The sequence below is a fragment of the Osmia lignaria genome, chromosome 11, assembly GCF_051020975.1.
Source record: "Osmia lignaria lignaria isolate PbOS001 chromosome 11, iyOsmLign1, whole genome shotgun sequence".
NCBI classification, from domain to species: domain Eukaryota; kingdom Metazoa; phylum Arthropoda; class Insecta; order Hymenoptera; family Megachilidae; genus Osmia; species Osmia lignaria.
The window spans coordinates 10911611-10933167 of NC_135042.1; the positions used below are offsets into that span (position 1 = coordinate 10911611).

The 21557-nt window shown below is 33.4% G+C and overlaps 1 protein-coding gene across 5 annotated transcripts in view; it reads left to right on the forward strand.

Annotated features, from left to right (window-relative positions):
• The window catches only part of cnc (NFE2 like bZIP transcription factor cap-n-collar), an 88186-nt gene that overhangs the window by 4167 nt on the left and 62462 nt on the right, over positions 1-21557 (forward strand). Inside the window, exons 1-2 of one of the 5 annotated variants that reach the window (XM_034323524.2) lie at positions 10435-10806; positions 17206-17263. The exons of 2 other annotated variants lie outside the window; for them this stretch is intronic. Coding sequence is in view for 2 of the 3 variants with exons in the window: in XM_034323523.2 (XP_034179414.2) it covers positions 4230-4286 (57 nt within the window). In the remaining variant the exon portion in view is untranslated. Of the gene's footprint in view, positions 1-4146; positions 4287-10433; positions 10807-17205; positions 17264-21557 lie in introns of those variants that run through there. 2 more of the 5 variants (XM_034323523.2, XM_076690848.1) reach the window with 2 other exon arrangements.

Sequence of the window (21557 nt, forward strand, 5' to 3'; positions counted from 1 at the left end):
TAAATACCTACAAAAATATTCACGAAAAATTGGAAAATTATAAGTAGGTATGCAAATAAATGTATATTTTTCCCTATTTCATCTAGGTAGATGATTATCTTAGGTTGTTGCATATTAAATGAAGGATTTCGAAACATTCAAACAATACGTAAAGACATATCCATGTATTGCAATAATTTATTATCAATTCCAGATCGGTATCATTTATAGCATTTTCTTGGTAAAAGCCTTGAAGATCCAGGTCACCCATATCAGTTAACTGGGTTAATTAGTTGTAATTCTATTTGTTAACTGTCTATTTACGTATGTAATAGACATTCTATAGATATTTTACAGTACCTGATCATTGTAAAAATATAACGTAACCAAAATTGAGATTTTGACATTAAAAGTATCGTATAGAGTACAGTTTTATTTACAATATCGATAAAGACTACTTTCAATGTATCCGACATTAAATTTTGTTAAAAAGTAATTCTTGTAAAATCAATAATTTGAAATATTTGGAAACAACTATCTATTTTAATTTTTCGAGAACTCGGGATATCAGAATTTTTCCTGGGGAAGCCTGCTTTGATCACGAATGCACAAAATCTAATAGAATCTATAAATTCTCATTATTTCTTACTTCAAATTATAAATTTTATCAAGTATTCTTGTTGAAATTTATATTGGTTATTGTCGAGATAAATAATGAACGTATATATTAAATTATGTTTCATCCTTTGTCTGTTTATTTCCTGCATCATTTTCAACTTAAAAATAAGTGTGCGTCAAATGTACGTGGTTCTATTGTTAATTATTGTCGATAAATGAAAAACTATTAGTGTTGCAATAATTAAATGTTTTTATTTAATTTAATTTTTGTGCACGGTGAATGTCATTTCCGATCATGAACTATAAATATCTTCCCCAACAGTAAACATATGAGTCTTGTCGGTGATCGCAGGCTTCTTTTTATCGCGTGCATCGCATCACCAAAATTTCCTCTGAATTCTCGTACAACGGCCTCGATTGCAAAAATAATTGTGTGGAAATACAGAAATATAAATGCGTTCCAGTGGACTTTGTGAAAAAAAGATGCAAGAACCCCAGATGTGACCTCAATGCTTCGAAACTTAATTCAATCATTTTAACAATAAATATATTAAGATTCTGGTTAAAATTTTTTAACAATATACATCACTTTTTACTATAATGAGAATTTAAGAGAAAGATTTATATTAAAATATTATTTTGTTTACATCGATAATTTTTAGCACAAACAAGAGACGTTTATTTCTAAAGTACGTTATTTATTTTATCCATTTTAATTACGTTTTGATATAAATCCAACAGTATTTGCGTAGTTTTATATTACAATATGCTATAAATTGTCAAATTTGTTTCTTAAATATCATATCATATAGTATGAAAAGATTTTACGATTTCCTGTTGTCTAGCGTGTCCGAGCAACGATTGTGTTGTACCACTTGCAATAGTTTAAGGACGAGATTATGCTTACCGATGAATTTAAAACTTGGCTCCAATATCTTTCTTCCGTATGAGAGAGAGAGAGAGAGAGATTCTCTCTCTAAATTTTAAATTTCTAATTTAAACATTTAGAAACGGAGTTTGGATTTTACTGATCTAAAAGTATGTGCGCGTTTCGCTTTCGCAGTTCCCGGTATATGTACCATGGAAAAATATAGTTGACTTCCTACTAAGAAATTAAAAACTTTTTTCTTGTTACGCAAATGCCAGAATATTTTGAAAAATTTTAGAAAATGTTGTTGGAAATAAATAGGAATTAAAATGCGTAGCCTCTTACGAATGACTACATATATTGGTATACACTCTTGCTTCATTACAATTACTCATGCGACGTAAACTCAACGCAGTGTCGTATACATATACACATTTTCCGTTGTACATGAGTACAAAGGTTACCGATACGCAACTGTTGCTCGATAGTTGAAGCGATTTAACAGACAACTATATCAGTTTTCTAAGAGGAATATGGATTTATTGTTTTTATACTATTCGTCTACGCATTTGCTTTTTTCATTGAAATGCGTCAAATACTGAGAAAAGATTTTTTTCCTCATTTATTGTTTTAATCTGCTATGTCCTTAATGCTGATATATGTAGTAGTTATAATAATGCTGTTATTATTAGTATCATTAATATATTTGTTATTTAGTACTAGTACTAAATTTGGATTACTGCAGTTTGATTAGTTGTTTATCATTAACGTATCAAAGTGATTTTATTTTACTCGCGTATCAAATTTTTCTGCAGCGTGTAATTTAAAATATGGTAATTTCGAATTGCTTCTTTTAATCGTTAGAAGATGTAAACAGTGTACATATTGAATTATGTTAAACTATGTGCATATTACCTTGAATGATATACCATCTCATATACTGCAATGTATGAAATATTATTATTATTATTATTATTATATAGCAGTATACCAAATTATGTCGCATGTCTGTTATTACATTTTCGTGGATTGGACAAAGTACTGTACGATTTACTTTCACAATTTCTAGTTTTTCTAATTGGCTTTCGATGAAGTTCTTTTTTAATTTGCTTCCTTTTGCATCAGTAAGTTACTGAATCGTGTCGTCATTCATCGCGTGATTGCATGAGAAACTTTGAACGCACTTATCTTGAAACAATGTTCCTCAAACTGGTCGCATAATTTTTTCATAAGTTAGGGTAAATGTGTCAGTTACTCCTTTCCTCCCTCTGTGATATGCCATAAGAATTATTTTGCAACACTTCCTATATCATCAAATCATGTCAGGCTTTCTTTGTTTCGAAATCTGCAGTTTGATGTGCAACAACAATAGTACTCTATATTGTTCGTTGCAAGTGTCAATCAGCCATTTTGCATTAAGAATAATAATGCAACATTTATGCAATCGTTTCTATCAAGCTTCAGGCTACAAACTGATATTTTATTAATGCTATTATGCAATCTATCTTTATGTCATCAGATTATGTCAAACTTTTTATGTTTCAAAATAAATCGTTTGCTATGCAGTCGTATATAATAGAATTTTAATGTTTGTTATATTTAACAATTCGCCGTTTTGTATTAAGAATATTGATGAAACATTTGTACAGTAATTTTTAGTAAACTTTAAACTTCAGATTGATGTATCATAAGTGCTGTTTTTTTAGTACTATCCTGTCATCGAATTGACAAAGGTTACCGATATGCAACTGTTGCTTGATTATTGAAGCGATTTAGCTGACTTGCCATTGCGAAATGGTTGAGTAATTAATAATTCTCAACGACAAATAATTTTAAACCAATTTCTTGAAAAATTCACTTTTCTTAGTTCTGTTACTCTTGTAGCAAATATATATAGCAACGATATACATATAGTAGACTTAGAATTCTCATGAACTTTGAACTCAAATCATAGCTCTTAATAAAACACGACGGTATTTAAAAACTTATTTTTTACTCTGTTGCTTTAGATATAACACATCGTCTTCTTAAGGTGCATAGATTATCGCAGTAATCTCAATTATTAAACCAATTATTGAAATGACGTAAACACATCTCCCATTAATTCTGATCGCAGTTTAATTTGTTTGACATATTATATAAATAAAAGGTTTATTTCATCCAAGTTATGAACAGTTATTTTCACTTATTTCAATTTCAAGAAATCGGATTTTGAAAATTACTGTCGTCTCTTCTTGTTTTTTTTTTTTTTTAAATTGGATTTTTTATTACAAACTTCTGATTAATGTTCTATAATTTCGATGAATCCATCGCAAGTTTTTTGCATTCTTTTTTATCTTCGTATTATCGTTATAATTTATTAATACAGCATTTTTGAGACTATGTTTATGCAACGAATTCTTTTTATTTTGAATCATAGAATATGCTGTACATCGATAGCCTGAGAGAATCTTAAAAAGTTTTCTCTGACAGTGAAACAGGATTCCAAGATATTTGATCAGACGTAAAGTTTCATCGATCGCGTCACGGAAATAGTGATCCATAAATTTTCATAAATCAGCATGGTGAACACATGCAAACGATAACCCTGGTGACCCGGTACGGTTGAGGAACAAAAGCGTACACCTCGCCTCCTGCCTTCTTTTCGATTCCGAGTTTCCAGTTTGGTGTCTCCTTGCTTCACTGTTGTACACTCGTGTTTTTTGTTTTTTTTTTCTGTGAAGTTTGTCAAATTGGAGTCACCGTTGGAAAACAATACTGCAAGATGGCGCGAAAGAAGAGGAAACAACCGCGAATGATTTGTGTCTTTGTCCCGGATGATGTATGTTTCAGATTTTAATTGATGGTGCTATTAGTCTTTTAGTGAAGAATAGTGTGTAAAAAGAAAGTACTGAAATTTTGTTTTCTGTTTGTGGGTATTAAAGATGGTATACAGAGCATCTTAAATTAAGTCAAAGGAGCCGGCTGGACTACCGGCGAAACCGGTAGAGTTATTTTATTGAACTCGAGAAAGGGATAATCCCTTTGCATAAACACTCGAATTATCGGCGCGTCGATGCGCGACCATGTATTCGTTCGGTCTTGAACCTTCCTCGAGTCAATACACGATGAGGAAGCCGAATAAACGGAGTCATCTTGAAATCGCATATGCAGGGTGTCCCAGTTTCAGTGGTCCAAAAGCAAGTGTGTAATAGAGGACATCATTTCCGACAAAAAGATTTTTGATGATTCAAAAGTTATTTCAATTTTAGTGATTTGCTCATTATTTCCTGCCTTTCGCAACAAAATCCGTTTGTAATAACATTATCAAAATTTTACATGATTGAGTTCACGAATCGAGATAATTTTTCTAATAGAAAACACGCTTTTCGTGAAGACATTTACTTTCATAACGATACTTTTAAAGTTAAAGACCAAACACCAAAATCAGTAATTATTCAAAATATTTCATAAACTTTTCTAGCGAATAGAAAACAATTTGTTTTTGTCAGAATAGCCACATTAATCAAGGACACGTAAGCTTAATTTGAAATCAATCGATTTTGTTGCAAAAGGTAGGAAATAATGAGCAAATCGCTAAAATTGAAATAACTTTTGAAAAATCGAACATATTATTATTGGACCTTTTTTGTCGGAAATGATGTCCTGTATCACCCACTTGCTTTTGGACCACTGAAACTGGGACACCCTGTATATTCAGATCCCATCGATTTTTAGTGTGCGATCAACGACCCGGCTAAGTTTCCGAAAACTTGTCGAGTCTTATTTGACTGAATGTTTGCATGTAGATTGATTTTACATAAAAACATCGATCATCGTCGCCACTCTTTCAATATTGGATAACACATATCACCCTACAAATCGCTGACATTTATAACTATGCTGTATTTCTGTGGCTACTATACACCAGGTGGTATAGTCGCTGCACAAATATGGTGTGGTCATTAATCTAGTAAGATAATCTGCAAACAATACGTGTTTTCCAATACTGAAATAACGATTGGGTTGATTGATGTTTCTGCATACAGGGCCGTATAAAAATTGCAATTGGAGGATTTTAAAAAGAATTTATTTTTAAACATTGTAGAATGAAAGAACCAATTCCAAATTGGCATTATACAGCACTGAATATCGGCTCAAACTTTGTCTTCCTATTTTTTAAGCCAGTCAAATGTAAAGGAAGTCCGAGTTTTTCACAAATTCATTAGATTAATGACTTTACTATATTTTTGCTATTATTATATTGCATGACTCTGTTCTATGATACCAACAACAATTTTTTGTAAGCAGAGATTTAAAAGTCAATTCTTATTTCACATAGATTGATCCTTTCAAGATATTGAATGATATGTCTGATACTTTAATGTTGATTCGTTTATTTAAATTAGTAAAATTTGAGATTTATTATTATCCAATCCTTTTGGACTTGAATGTAGGTGATTAAGTGTTCTTCAAGTTTTATTGTATTGTAGAAGAGTATTACATTAATCAATAATCTTTCAATAGTTTAAGGAATGATATTAATAAAATAAATATTTAATCAATAAAAGAAAAAAAAATATTTTATATAATTTGTGCAATTCTTTTCTGTTTCAGGTATGTATTACTATTTCAACCCACCCTGATAATAGGCTACTTAAATATCATTAGCGAATCTTTTAATCTTCTATATGATAAGAGTTCATTCTGGTAAGTTGTGTATATAAATGATTTTTTAAATTACACGAATGTCGTCGTATTTAAATTAGATTTCCATGAATCAGAACAAAGCAGGAAACATTGCCAAATTGTGAATTACGCCGATCCCATTTTAATTTTGGTCCACCGCTAAGTTTTGCAATTTCGTTTAAGATCCAAGTAGTCCTTGAAAGAAAATTGAAGATAATATAAATACAAAAAAAAAAGCAACGTTTTAAAAAGATTGCAGTCAAGGTTAACGAAATCTGAACCAGTCACAACAACCTTTTGCAAAAATAGCTATATTCTATGCTTTATAATGTTCATTTCTTTGAGAGCAAAATTCTTGTAACCTTCACACATCATACCCACGCGTTTTCGGCTATAAATTCATGTTGTGATTCTGTTTACTTACTTTCTTTTATACCAGACAAATATTTCTCGACAAACACCTTTAACTAACATAACGGACATTGACATTGACATTGGCATTGGTATTCTGTGCCTTAAATCCGCTATTGAATTTCTAAACAATTGTATATTTTAATATTTTAATATTAATATTTAAAAAAATGATAATTTCAAATTTTATCTACAAATGACTGTAATAGCAACGTTAAATTTTGCATATGATAAACTTATATTTTTTTGTAAAAAGCATAAATAGCATAAGCTTTGATTCTTTCTTTTGTATTAGAAAAGAAATATGAAATAGCAGAAACTATTTGAATATGAATTTTTGAACATAAAAATTTCAACTTTAAAAATATTACAAATTAAGTGGTGGTATGTTTTTTAACCGACTTCGAAAAGGAGGAGGTTACTCAATTCGATCAGTCGGTATGTTTTTTTTTTTTCTTTTTGTGTGTGTTCACCGATTATGTACTCCGAGATGGATGGACCAATCGGAAATCTTTTGCATTTTGTAGGCTGTCTTCCGATTGGTCCCATTAAAAAAAAATTTTTCATTTGTTTATTGTTATTACGGTAATTATTTAGATTACGGACGGTAACTCCGATTTCGATGATTTTTGAATATGTTGTAGAAATCAACATTTTGAACAACTTTTTCCTATACATATAATCGCCGCTCGGCGTTAGTTTTCGAGATATTTTCGAAAAACTGTCGAAACTAATACATTGAATTCTGCCTGTTCGTGTGCGTCCGTGTACTTCTTACACGTCAGTGTGCGAAAGTTATACCGTTTCTTGAGGTCTATAAAACTGCGTGAAGTTTTTCAAAACGGAGGGGGAGGGGGAATTCAATTTTGCAAAAAGGATGATTTAAAAAAAAAACTTACACGCAGCTTTATAGACCTCAAGAAACGGTATAACTTTTATTTCAACTATTTTTTGATATCTTTTGTTGTTTACGATTTATAAGCACGTATATAGAAAGGGCGGTTCGGATAAAAGGGTTGATATCTCCCTCAAAGTGAAAAACGGGCACCAACGAATTACAGTTATCTTCATAAACAGGTCTAATAAATATTTATGCAAAGTTTCATCAAAATCGGAGTGTATCAGTCCCCGATGTTCCCTTGTGAGTCCCATCGAAGTTGTCGCAGTGAAGTTGGCTACACATTCACTAACCATTCACACCGCGTCGTCGGCACCTCGCCCATCGGCTCACTGAAGCGGCGTGAATGTATTAGTGCGCCAACTTCACTGCGACAACTTCGATGGAACTCAGCGTAGGTACCAATTGTGATGAAACCTTTCTCATTTAATAAGAGATATTTTCGCGATGATCCCACTTGCAAAAATGTATGGAACTTGTTATCGTTAAAAACTATCGTTATTGTAATTAACCAATAAGAACGGTAAACCACCTTACGACATCCTACAAATACTGTTCGTTCCACTAAAAATTGTGAAATAAAATAATTTTTAACAAAAAATACAACCGACTTCGAAATGTACTAAAAAATATGAAATAATTTCTACTACATTTATACAAATACCCAACAGCTATTAATAAAATCTATTTACTCGTTAAATAGTATACTAAATACATTTCAACCTTTTCGGAGGCGGCACAAAATTAAAAATACCCGAATATACGATGCTGCCAATAACGATTTGATAGGTTACCGATGCCTGAACTAGGATCTTCCTAGTAGGAGAAAAGTTTTTAAGTTTGCGCCGCCTCCGAAAAGGTTGAAATGTATTTAGTATACTATTTAACGAGTAAATAGGTTTTATTAATAGCTGTTGGGTATTTGTATAAATGAAGTAGAAATTATTTCATATTTTTTAGTGCATTTCGAAGTCGGTTGTATATTTTGTTAAAAATTATTTTATTAGGAAATAGGTCATAAAGCTCAATTCGTTTCAGTGATATTTATTTTACATTACAATTTTACATTTATATTTCAATTTCAATTTTTTTTTTAATTTTGATGTTAGCGTATTAAACATTGGAATGTAAGAAGCTCTGTTTTACTGACAGTGTTTTCCTTTACCGATAGATTAATCGATACAATTGATATTGATATTACCGCTCGAATATCGATTATATGATTTAATATCAATTGACGGTAAGCTGTGTTAGTCCTACTTTTATGTTTATAAAAATTAAAAATTAATTACATAAGTGAATCGACGAATTAAAAAACAATTCAAGTCCGTGAAATTCAATTAGTCGTTTTTCCCAAGTGTTAGACTCACTTTTTAATGAAACTCTGTTACCTTACAGAGTTCGATCGGTTACACATACTTATACTTCATATTGAGAACAAATTAGGAAATATTATATATTTCTCATATTTTTAATTACGTAACAAAGCATAGTTGCTGCTGCATTATTACATTAAAACTGCAGTATGTAGTAACCTTAAGAAAGTATAACGTAAACATTGAAGTTATTTCAGGATGTTAATGATAAGAAAAAGAAACATTTTAATCTTATTAAATGTACTCACTCTAAAAGATAAAATTCTGAATTCTAGTTTCACACAAAACGGGTCAGAAAATTAGTAATCTCTGAACTTATTATTCTAGACATACTTGACTTTTGGTCGTAGTTAATTATGATAATAATACTTGTTAATTTAAATGTGAAATCCGTTTGTAGTTGTGACTCATAGTGTTCACAATGAAGTATGCAAAAACGTTCAAAAGAAAATCTATATGCAGATTTTGTGTTTCTATTGCATCACATGAAGTTCAATTATATCAGCCTCTTCAAGTGTACTTGCAGAGCCATTTTTTATTCATATAATCTTTCTCTTATGTCAAAAAGTAAACCGTATTTTCATGTCAGTTACTAAAGTTAATATTGCAGAAAATTTTGTTCAGAAATCTTCTATGGATTACAGATAAGATTCTGAGACAAAAGGTTATACAACACCATCTATAGATTCAGTTATTTACTTGGTTACGTGAAAAACAATATACCGTCCATGAAAATTACAGTTTTCATTCTTGGTAGCATGTCGGACTGGAAGATAATTAAAGATCTTGATCCATAACAGGCTACCACACACGTATGTGTACACAAGATAACATGTGGGTGCTATTTATTTGAAACGCGTTGACTGCACGTATACATATCAGTTTTTATACGTACAAGGTGTACACTCGCGATTAAATCAGGTTTTTTAAGGGAAAGGGTGATGTTCCGGCTTTCCACCATTCCCATAGGCACCTCCGTGGGGAATAATAATATAGGGAAGGTGCCCCATATATTGTACATATGTGTCCCTTGTCCCTAGTCCAGTAGTCAAAATGACCCTTTGATTTTTCCAAGTATGTTTTTGAACATCTTTAATCCTTTAACCCTTGAAAGACGCGGACCACGGAGAGAGGCCCAGTTTGAATAACTTTGTATTTCATATTTCTTTCATTTTCCATATTTTACACTGTTCTTATAAAAATGATTCTATCAATATATAAAACTCTTTCATTTAAAAGTTATGTATTTTATTGTTATAAAGTTTGGGTCATGATTGGCCCGGATTCCTCTGTTCAAGGGATAAAGATGGTAGATCCTTCCAGTATTAAAACTATAAATCTACAAATGAAAAGCTAAGATATGGTAGCGCAGGTGGTTGCTGTAAAGGAGTAGGAATGCCAAAAATAGTTCTGTGTTATTATACAAACTTTCTCTCGTATCAGAGTGTAAAAACGATAATCGACGGTCAACTCGTGACGGAAAGTCAGTATGTATGTATAGGATCGTTGTTGCTCGCGGCTAAATTCACAGAGCGCGTTTTCTTGTCTGGTGTGGGTAACACAGCTCCAATGCCTATCCGTTACTGGTTGTTATCTCGTCACACGGACAGACCCAATCTGTTGTAATCGTTGTCTTTCGTTCTGGTCGTCGTCATCAAACTCATTCTCCTTGATTGTATCGTTGTGTACGAGGCCACTTGATCTTCGCAAGTATCGAGAATCAAAACGCGTAAAATCAACGATTAAAAATATTAAATTTTCACGAAAATCCTGACCGTGTGATATCGTGATAGTGTTTTCCACAATTTCTCTAAAAATTACACTCCGTTCGATGTGCCTAAGTGAAAACTGTGCTGTTCGACGAAACGCTTCCTGAAATAACGGTGACATATTGTGTATGTGTGGGTGTTCTCCACGCAGAGTGCGAATATCGAGAAGGAAGTTTATTATTTTTCTTCAAAATGAGCCTGGATAAAATAGTTAACGCGGTGAGTTACAGAAACGTCGAAAATAACAGAAATGTCTTGCTTCTTTATTATGTTGTTATTTCTACAATTAAATAGGAAGACATTTTTATAGCGTTGACGTTAGAAAAATAATTATGATCAAATAGGCAGCGTTAGTATTGGAAAAACTAAATTACAGAAAATTACAGGAATTATTTCTTCAATTTGTTTTCAATTTTAAAGCAGGCATTTGTGCAATATTGGCTATTCTAGTATTATTAATATTAAGATAATATTGTTAATAATTATGGTTTAAATAATGGTGTTATAGATTTATAGAATTAAAGTGTTTCGCTTAATTTCCTTTTTAACGTGCTTCCTAGTTGATATAACACAATTCTAGTAAGAACGTGTTATCTCGTGTAAACATTTTACTAAAATCTTGATAGCGCCGTTTGATTAATTCTTTATCAATGTATTGTTTGATATTTTCAACTTTATATAAAACAATTCAAGATCAATGCAATGTTCTTTTACTGTGAGAATTTTATACAATATGAAATCTCAACATCGATGTAACTTTTATCATTTGTAAGATTAGGTGCATATCGATTACGTTGTAATTTCACTTCTAAATGGAAAAAACGCATTCTAAAAACAGTTAATCTCAGTAGATTCGTTACTAAGACTTAAACAATTAATTTTAAAAAATTTTAAATATTTCGTATTGTTTCATGGTGGCAAATTATAGTGTGCTGTACGAAATGAAAGTAAAATTAGTGATGAAATGTAGAATTTTTTAAAACGAAAAATTCTATAGGCTCTTCTTATATCTTTTTCAGCCATAAATTTGAAAAACTAGTGTCGATTGCACACTGATTCATCATTCGTAAACAATAAAAATAATCTTATTCCTGAACATACCTACAGAAATTTCATTTCTATCTTTGATAAAGGAGTTTCCAAATTTATATCTTTTATCTTTTCTTTTTATTTGCTTTTATTTATCTCTTCATTAGGCTTCATTTTGCACGGTATCCATAGGTGTCATAACTGTGATTCAATTTTATCAAAAATCAACCTTATATTACTGGAAAAGAGGTGTGGTGTCTGATATATCAGACAATATTATTTCAGAAAAAAAATATACAGTTTTAATAAATAAAATAAAATAAAATAAAAAGGAAGGTTACTGAACATGAGTTTCATTGTCAGATGATCCTCATCACCGAAGCAGTCTCTCCTGGTATCTTCACAAATAATAAAATAAAAGTGATAGGGTTAGATGACTCAGCTTATACATATCTAATTTTTTTTTTTGCAATATTTTTTAAATGTAATTCCAACTTCCTTGCAAAAATAAATGGTCCATTCGACAGTGGGGCGCCGTACCAAGTATATTACGTTCATCCTTGAAAATGGTGTTTATTCTAGATTAGATAAAAGGTGTCAGAACTTTGACATTAAGTATCTATCAAACCGTCTACACAGGAACCGTATTTTCTGATAGCGGCTACACCGTAACACATTAAGATTTATTAATAAACCGCGGATATTTATGCACTTATGACACAAACTAATTGTTAGTTTTTCCGTATTTTGTTTATACTTGACACCTTCGAGCCTGAAGTACCAAGTGCACCTTTCCCTAAGGTGTACTGTTCAAAAATTACGCTATTACCCTCAATCTTTTTTTACTTTTATGAGTTGTCGGTACATTTATAAAAATGATTCGTCCTTACCGAAGTAAGATAAATGAACTTTCCTTTTCCCTGGATCTTTAGTCGGTTGCCCGTCTTGATATTCAGTATTCGCTTGATTCTAACAGATGGCGATAACAGTATATAAAATATTGCAGATTCCTACTATAACAAGATCATACAAACCATAGAATATTAGTTACAGACAATTTAATTTTGACATAAAAAATTGCTTTTAAAAATGAAACTTCTGTGCTAAATGGTAATGTAATTAATTTGAACTTAGTTAATGGACAGGATGATAATCAAAGTGCAAGGATTTCCAAGGATCTTGGATTTTCCCATCAAAGTCTCTATTTCACTAATTTACTTATTTAAATTCGAGTCCATACGCAATTAACATTCCATATCTAATTAACTTATTACAATAATATGTGTAAGACACAATAGCATAGGATGCAAAAAATGAGGACGAAAGTTTTGAACTTACTATAGATATTATGACAAAATTTAATTAATGATCATTAACATAAAGTCTAATTTGTCTCCATCAGTAGGAGCTTCATAATCAGGGCCTCATTTAGAGCTTTTTATCCGACTTCGAAAAGAAGGAAGATACTCAATTCGATGTGTATATTTTTTTTTTCTGACCCTAGGCATATGAATGAAAATCGAAGTTTTCCTAAGATAAATTTTTTAATTAAATTTGAAAATGGATGGATTTAATTATTTCATTCGGTAGTGGCAAACGTCTCTATTCAGAGCCCTCTTCACCAGCTTCTATTTCTATTCTATTTTATACTTTACTTCAAAAAACATAAACTGTCATGACACAATAGTTATCAAACAATAATATTGTTAAGGGATTGTTAAGGTTGTAAGGATTTTTGTATTACAGAAGGGTTATTACCTCTATAATATTATAAAAACTTGAATTGAAGTTAAACAAATAATCAGTATCGTTCCTTGGCTCTGACAGCTTCAGTTTGACAAATTATGATAGCTTGAAGATAACAGGTGAGATAAACGTCTCGGTTGTAGTAAAGGTGGTCTCGCATCAGATTGTTGTCAGTATGTCGAGCCTTGTTCCTCCGAATGGTTCAAAACTGTACCTTGGCGGAACTCGTACATATCTATACATCATCTGTAGTCGTTCAAGATATCTTATTTGTATCGGTCCTATTTTTTCCACCTGTTCTGCTGTTAGATTCTTCGTGAAAAATTCAATTATAATTTCCTTTATTACTTCCAGATATAAGCATTTGGAATTTAGATGTTGGCCAATGGACGATAATTATTATTATCAAATTTTCAGCTTTAAATCATTATACTGTAAATACTATTTTGCATTACTTTTAAGTCATCAAATTATACTAGAATTCGCTATTGAATATGCAACAATTTAATAATTTTTTAAAAGTTTATATGCTGGTTGCAAATTTATTTGTACATTAATCATACTGAAGAATGTCAGTAATTGGAGAAAGGATGGTCACAATGTTAATATTTTTAAATTAAACGTTCATGAAACGACTTGGTCTATTAGTGGAACGCTTGTTTGTCTGTCGCTCCATACAACTAATGTTTCTTTCTTTTCTGAAGATGTAGCCAAAGATTAGAAGCGACTGAAAAATGATAGTTATGACGGACCACCTTTGACGGCTTATGAAGAATTTTTGTAGAATTACCATAAACACTTTTACCATCCTTTATCGTGAACAAAGTAGGTAGAATACTTTTGCGTCCCTTCTTTAGGAGAAATATTACGGCAGTGACTAATGATGCTTTGGGAGAAAGACTACGAGAAAGCATAAGAGAGAAAGTCAGTAGTGTATCGTGTGTAAATATTAATTTAAAACAAATAAACAAAAACAATTGAGTGATAGTGCAATAAACATAAACTAACTATATTTCAAGTAATAAATTTTCAGTTGTTTACTTAGTTATCATTCAATATAAATAACAAAAATTCTACTACATCTTTACGGTTTCTTTTGGGCGTTGGTGGGTTAAATAACTAATTAATAAGTAGGTAGTTACTCAAAATTAGCAACTACCGATACTTGAAAGTAATTCAACTTCTTATTACTGGTCGCATTGGACAGCCTGTATAATTTCGAGTTATATCCGGGGTTAAACATGTTAAAATATCACACCCTGTATATTTGATGGGATTCGAACCGTGGATGCAATGTATCACATTATTCCGAGAGATTGCCATGATGTTCGTCCCAGGACTACACGCAATGGAATGATGCTCCTTTCTTATCGTAGAATAGATAGAAGGCGTAACAAGGAGGGCCGAACAGGCAGTTGACAAATGAAGAAGACGGCATCCCTTTGAATTTCACCGGCTACAGGGAACTGTAAACGCATCCGGCACGAATCAAACCGAGTATCATGGCAATGGTTGAATACATTGCCAAGCTTTCGGGCTTATGGTGTCGATTAAAAAAATGTTAACGAGCCGGATATAGCTGACGGCAGGAAGGTTAAAGCAAGAATCACGAATCTACTCATGAGAGTTCGATAGGTCGCCAGTTCGTAGGAATCGAATGGACGGACGATTGACGGAAAAAGATACCGACATAACAGATACTATCTACGTTATAACGCTTGCATTATGATACACCGATGCATCGCGATTTATTGTAACGCCATCTTTCCATCTCGTCACTATAATTACACCATAATCAAGATTTTCTTAATGAATCAGAATTTGTCGCGTTATCCGATGATTCGGCTTTTTGCGCATTCATGCGATGGAATGTTAGCAGTTTGGGATAAGTTTCCGAATGGCCCCACCAAAATTTAGAACTCAGGTTTGGTATATAATCTAAATTAACTACCAGAAACCGATTAAAATTGGTTTCAGAGCTGGATGTCTCACCGTTTTTGGGATATCATGGTACAATTTTCTACAATTTTGTATAGTTTCCGAATGGCCCCACAAAAATTGAGAACTCAGGTTCGGTATATAACCTAAATTGACTACCAGAAACCGATTAAAATTGGTTTCAAAGCTGGATGTCTCACCGTTTTTTAGATATCGTGGTAAGAAATTTTTGTACAATTTTGGAACTACGTATGCGCTATTCGATACTGCGCATGCGTTATTCAATACTGCGCATCCACAGAATCTAACCTAATCTAACCTAACCTAACCACGATATCTCGAAAACAGTAAGACATTCAACTCTGAAACCAACTTTAATCGGTTTTTTGTAGTCAATTTAGGTTATATACCGAACCTGAGTTCTCAATTTTGGTGGGGCCATTCGGAAACACAGCCTTTTATATATTTTAACTGTCGATAGAATCTCTCTCTTTTCTAATATTTAACAATTTCAAAATTGTTTCGTGTGAGTCGTGTTTCAATAACACTATACTGTTTTTCTTTGTGCGTGTCGTAGTTCCCTCAGCCCGGCTGAGAATATCCCACACAAAAAAAAAGGAGAAAAATGTCAAAAGCTTAGTTTCCCCTAGAGATCGAGCCAGTCTTGCCTAATTCCTTTATCAGACACATAACAGAAGCCAAGGAAATAGGTACGAAGTTGAACGGTGCGGGCTTCGATGAATCAAACGATTTCCGTTGTGCCGCCGTACGAAATGCCTCTGGAAATATTTTGACGTCGAGCAAGATCCCCGTGTGATCGATGCTCGTTCCCTAGAGATTACATCGTGAATTGCACTTTCTTCTCGGCTCGGACGCGTATTGCATAAACTATAGTTTTGATTCTCACAGAAGCGTGGTTCGTCATGAATCAAAGCGCCGCCAACATCTGTTGATTTCTACAGTTTCTCGGATATTCTGTGATCAACGCAGCCGATAAACACGCGAGTGTAAAATTCATTGCCAGTGTCCACATTCCGTGTCGTGACTATAGAGATTCCCTCTAAAATTGCTCAGTTTTTACACCCTGATTGGTTGACAATTATTAATACACAATACGGTTGATTCCGAATTTGATGAGAGATAAAAAGTATCTTAAAATGGCACTCGTGTTATATCAGTTTAAAGCTCAATTTAAAAAAAAATTAATTGGATTCAAATGTTAAAAATCCTTTTGCAACAGTTGTTATCATTAAAATTAGGTATCGGAATTAGACGCGGTGTACAGTAGGATGTTATTAGAAGGGCAACCATGCGTAGCATGGATCGAGTCAGTTCAATTAATTAACGCTTTCAAAAGTATTTTTTCCACTGGAGAAGAGTGATTAGTTCGGCTAGTCTGACAGCCCAGAAGTTTATTTGCACTAATGGCGGCCATAACGGAGCCAAGGCGTCCATCGTGAAATCGTTGGACCCGAGACCGGTTTTCTTCCGCTCGTAATTACAAGCTACGAACCAATCGCGCGGTCTCTAAGAAAAAAATCCTTCTCGATCTTTACATCTCGTCGATTTAATCAGAGACGACATTTTTACGGCTTTCCACGGGAGTTCATTAGAATCAACGGTGAAATACAAAAATAAGAAGAAGAAGAAAAAAAAAATATCACATTTATTGTACGTTTTATATATTCGTGTAATATTATCTGTAACGAATCTGTTCGACTAATTTCAAGATTGCACAGAATAGCAGAAAATGATTGATTAGTTGAAAAGAAATCGATTTATTTATAACTACGTAAGGAAATTAAAATGATGAATTGCAAGTAGTGAAATGTTCGTATTATCCTACATATTTCTACGTTAGAAGAAAATTTACATCACTAAAAAATGTAAAATTTGTTACTACAGTGGAATCCAAGGACTGTCAAACTTTTATCGTCATGGGTATTGCTCAGGTGAACATTAGGTAGGTACTACAAAACTGTGGATGCACAACACGGGAAATATTTAATGCATTATCATCAAATTTATATACAATGAGTCGTAAAAGTATTCGTATCCTCTCAATTAACCCTTGAACGGTGGATGCTGGGTCATTCAGATCCCAGCCTTAAAGCTATCTTATATTGAGTTGTGATTGCAATACTTGAGTGATATGATGACTGTGATAGTGATAGGTATAATAATACTTGGAGAGGAAATTTTGCGTATCGTGTTGAAGAAGAGGAATCATTGTTCAATTATACAGTCCCTGGCCATGGAATTAGGACCACGTACGAAAAATTTCACTTTTATGGCTGTAATAGTATGTCATATATGGAAAATTGTCTTAGGTCATTCAAATTATTACTAAATACATTAAGGGCCGTGCGAATGTTTGTCTGGAGCCTACTCAAAAGAGTTATTTACGATTCTCCAAGCACCACATCATCCGAGTTGAAAACAAAAATTACAGATATTTGGGAAAATAACGAAGATATAAAAAGCATATGAAAAGGATAGGGTGGAAATACGAGATATTAACATGTGTTAATAGTGTTATATACAGTAGTAGTGTATTATGTTAGTTGCTAATAAATTATATCATTACAATTTGAATAGCCCTTTTAATTTTACGGAAAACGTGAAAAATGCTGAAAATTTGTAGTGATCTTAATTCGATGGCCAGGGACTGTAACTTACAATAAATGATAATGTACAATGATTTTTTACCACAAGAATGAAACATTAAAATATTAGATGGTTGATATATTTTTGAAACGTGCTGTATAATTCAATGTAAGGACATAATAATTGTAACCAAACCAGATTGTAATCGACAAGTAATATGAAATGTATCTGAAAGTCGTTAACAGTTGTAATAAGATTTAATATCTCGTGGTCGATCCAATGTTCCTTTCTATCACCTTCCATTACGATTGCCGGCATCGTTCTCTTATTTCGTCTACGTGCTCACGCGTCTTCGGTACACGAGCAAAAAGCGATGAATACATAATACGTGGGCTTGGCAGCGTGCCTGGGATATCGTGGCACGGGGGTTGAGAGTAAAGAAAAAGGGGAGAAAGAGAAATAGATACGCCTCTGTTGGGGTGAACGTTCCAAGGCACTGTCGGTTTTCCTTTTTCTAAGTACACGTACCGCCCTAACTTGCCTCTCCGATAGTATGCAGTGGGTAGCGAATGTTAGGAGTTATCAGATCAGTCCATATGTTAAGTTTGTTCACAGCTTATAGAATGTGGAAAATTATAAAATTCAATGTTCTTTGTAATGGGATTTAGAATGTAAGAAAAAATAAATGAAACGAAAAAACGCACGAATTGATGGATTGACTTGATAATAATAAAATTGTAAATCCATTACAAACTTACTCGATTTTATCTTATCTTATCTTATATTATTTTTAAGCTACTTTCGAAAGGAAGTATTAAAATTTCGAATAGAAAAATTTCTTCTGAAAATCTGAAAAATGTATTCCGTGAAGTAAAAGTATGTTCTGGTAGTGATCGGTGCTCTGTAACAAGACAGCCGTCCCCCAGGATATGCTTCCCTCCCTCCTTTCTTTCCTCCCCTTTATCCCACCCTTGCTCCCTCGTCCCAGATCCTACAGGATCATTAATCAAATTCCCTTTTTAGCCGCGCCTCCCTTTTCCCCTTCCTTTATCCCCTCCTCGTACGAAGGTTCAGCCGCCATTACTGTACGGCTGCGTGCACGACGCATTAATTAAAACCAGGAAATTAATGCTTTATGCTTTTGAGTCTACCCTCTTGACGAGACGTAGTCTCTCTCGGGCCTTTAGAAAGTTGCTTAATTTTTTAATCGACTCTGTAGGAATTCAAACGGTTCAATGGTATAACGAGACGATTTTCAAAAGAATCGTTTCCTTTCTTAACATTTAATTAATTAACAATTCAATTAATTACTGGCATTATCTGTCGTACATTAACTCATTTTTACCGTAGGCTATATTTATAGATTTAAATGTATACAATTATTATAGAAATAAAAAAAACAGTACAAAAATATTACTATTGCATTAATAATATCAGGTAGAAAAAAAAGGCATAAAAAGTTAAACATCGGAATACCTGACGGTGGTTGTCAAAGTGTTAAGATCGCGACTTGAAATCGCGATAAAAATTACTTTTCACAAGCGTATCGGAAATCCTGAGGGAAATGTCTTTTCCAAATCTTTCCGGAAAGAATCAAGGAAATTAGTAGGCGTAACCCATGGGACCCATTAGCGGTCAGTGTCCATCTCCACCGCAAAATGTCCAAAGCCACTTGTAACCGCACGAATACTACTAAGTAATTTATGAACAGCAACAAGGATTTACGGAAGATCATTTGCCACGGTTCCTTCCTTTTCTTCACGGTAAAGTCATTACTTTACAAGCGGCTAGGAAAGATCCTTGCCAAGGATGTTTCACTTGGATGTTACTGGCTGAATTTCGCACTTCACAATTTCAATATCAATTTATTTATTAGCTCAATTTGAGGCTTGAAGTTTATTGAAAATTACTAAAATATTGTTTCGATTTCTTTTTTTTAAATAAAATTTTTAATTCATTTAATTCAGAATTAAAATTGACACATAAGTAATTAACAAATTATTATTTTATTTCTCTGTTTTCTATGTTCAGTGAATGTTACACCGAACGGATTTCGTTGTTAAACGAAAACATCATTACATCCAGTTCCTTTAGGGACTTTTCATCTGTAGCAAAGAAACGAACAGAACAGCCAGTACTTTTCTGTCTCGGAGCGAAAGGGTGGCGTGAAAATTGAGGATAATACCTGGTCAACCTAACGGTAGAACCATCATTAGGACTATTTATCGTCCACAGTCAGGTACATCCTGACAGGTTCACTGGCTAAGAAGTGCGCTGTTTTGTAAAGGATTCGATGCACAATCGCGGCGAAAAGAAAGGCAAAGGTGGCGTTATGCCATAACGAGATTACAGATAAATTTGTAAAGATTACTCATTATCAGTAAGCCACTTTTTCAACCTGTCACTCACTATTCGGTATAATTAATCTTTGATTCTTATTCTGTCGTTGCACATTGCTGTTCTTGTTTCTTTTTTCATTCTTATATTCGAATGAGAGATAGGCAACTGAGTGATGAATAGATGAAGATTAGGTCAGCGTATGTGGTTCTTGAATTTTTACTCGAATCGGGTCATTGCGGACCCTACCTACGCATTAGCGTAACTAGGATTTTTGGAGGGTTGGGCCACGTCTGTTAAAAATATTGAAATTTTAGAATTATGGATTTCTAGAATTTTAGAATTTTGGAAATTTGAAATTTTGAAATTATGTATAGGTATATCCCCTTAACCCTTTGACTGCTGAGTACTCTCTAACCTTAAACGTTCTCTGTCTACCAAATAAGAATAAAGTCAATGACACCTATCATTCTTTTTTTAATTCCCTTTATTTCTCAATTTCTTTTTTCAATTTCTTCCTTTTATTGTTTTATCACATTATTATAACCTGATAACATATGGTATGTAATTAGTAACATGCATTGATTATGATTAAGATGTACAAGAAATAAACTATGGACGTATATATGCAGCCAGTACTAAGCAGCCAAAGGGTTAAATTCAATTTACACGAGACACTCTGTACTCGACAAAAGGTAAACACTTTTTTCTCTTACCCGGATACAATGTCGTGATTCGAACAAATGGCAACGTATTCACGATAGCGAAAAAGGTACGACTCGGGAGGGGTTGTTCGTTTCGTTTCGTTTCGTTTCGTTTCGTTTCATCCAGTCGGTGTTTCCGTGGCGTGCCACGGCGTGCGGTTAATCGAATAAAAATTAAAGGCGTCGATATCATTGGAGCGTGTGCAACGGTGCCAGATGAAACGTGGGCTCGAAAAGAACGTAGCCCAACTGTGGGTGCGGCGGATATCCCGCTGTGTTTCTTCAACATGGCCGACACGAGGCAGTATGCACACCCACGCCGCATCGGCGTCTCTCTTTCTCATCGCCTCCTCCATTTCTTTCTTCTTCCACCGGCACATCAAATTACACGCTCGGTGAAGTAATTTCCAAAGGCGCGTCCGTGATCGAGCGTGATGCAGAAACATATCCGTTACCCTTGGGTTCCGATGCGCCGTGTTAAAATTTGCGATCCCCGATAACGATGCTCAGAGATTAATGGCTCTGTGTCAAGCCGCATCCATCCTTACTACGTATTCCCGTCAACCTATTAATCTGGACGAAATTACTCCTACACCTGCCCGAACAAAT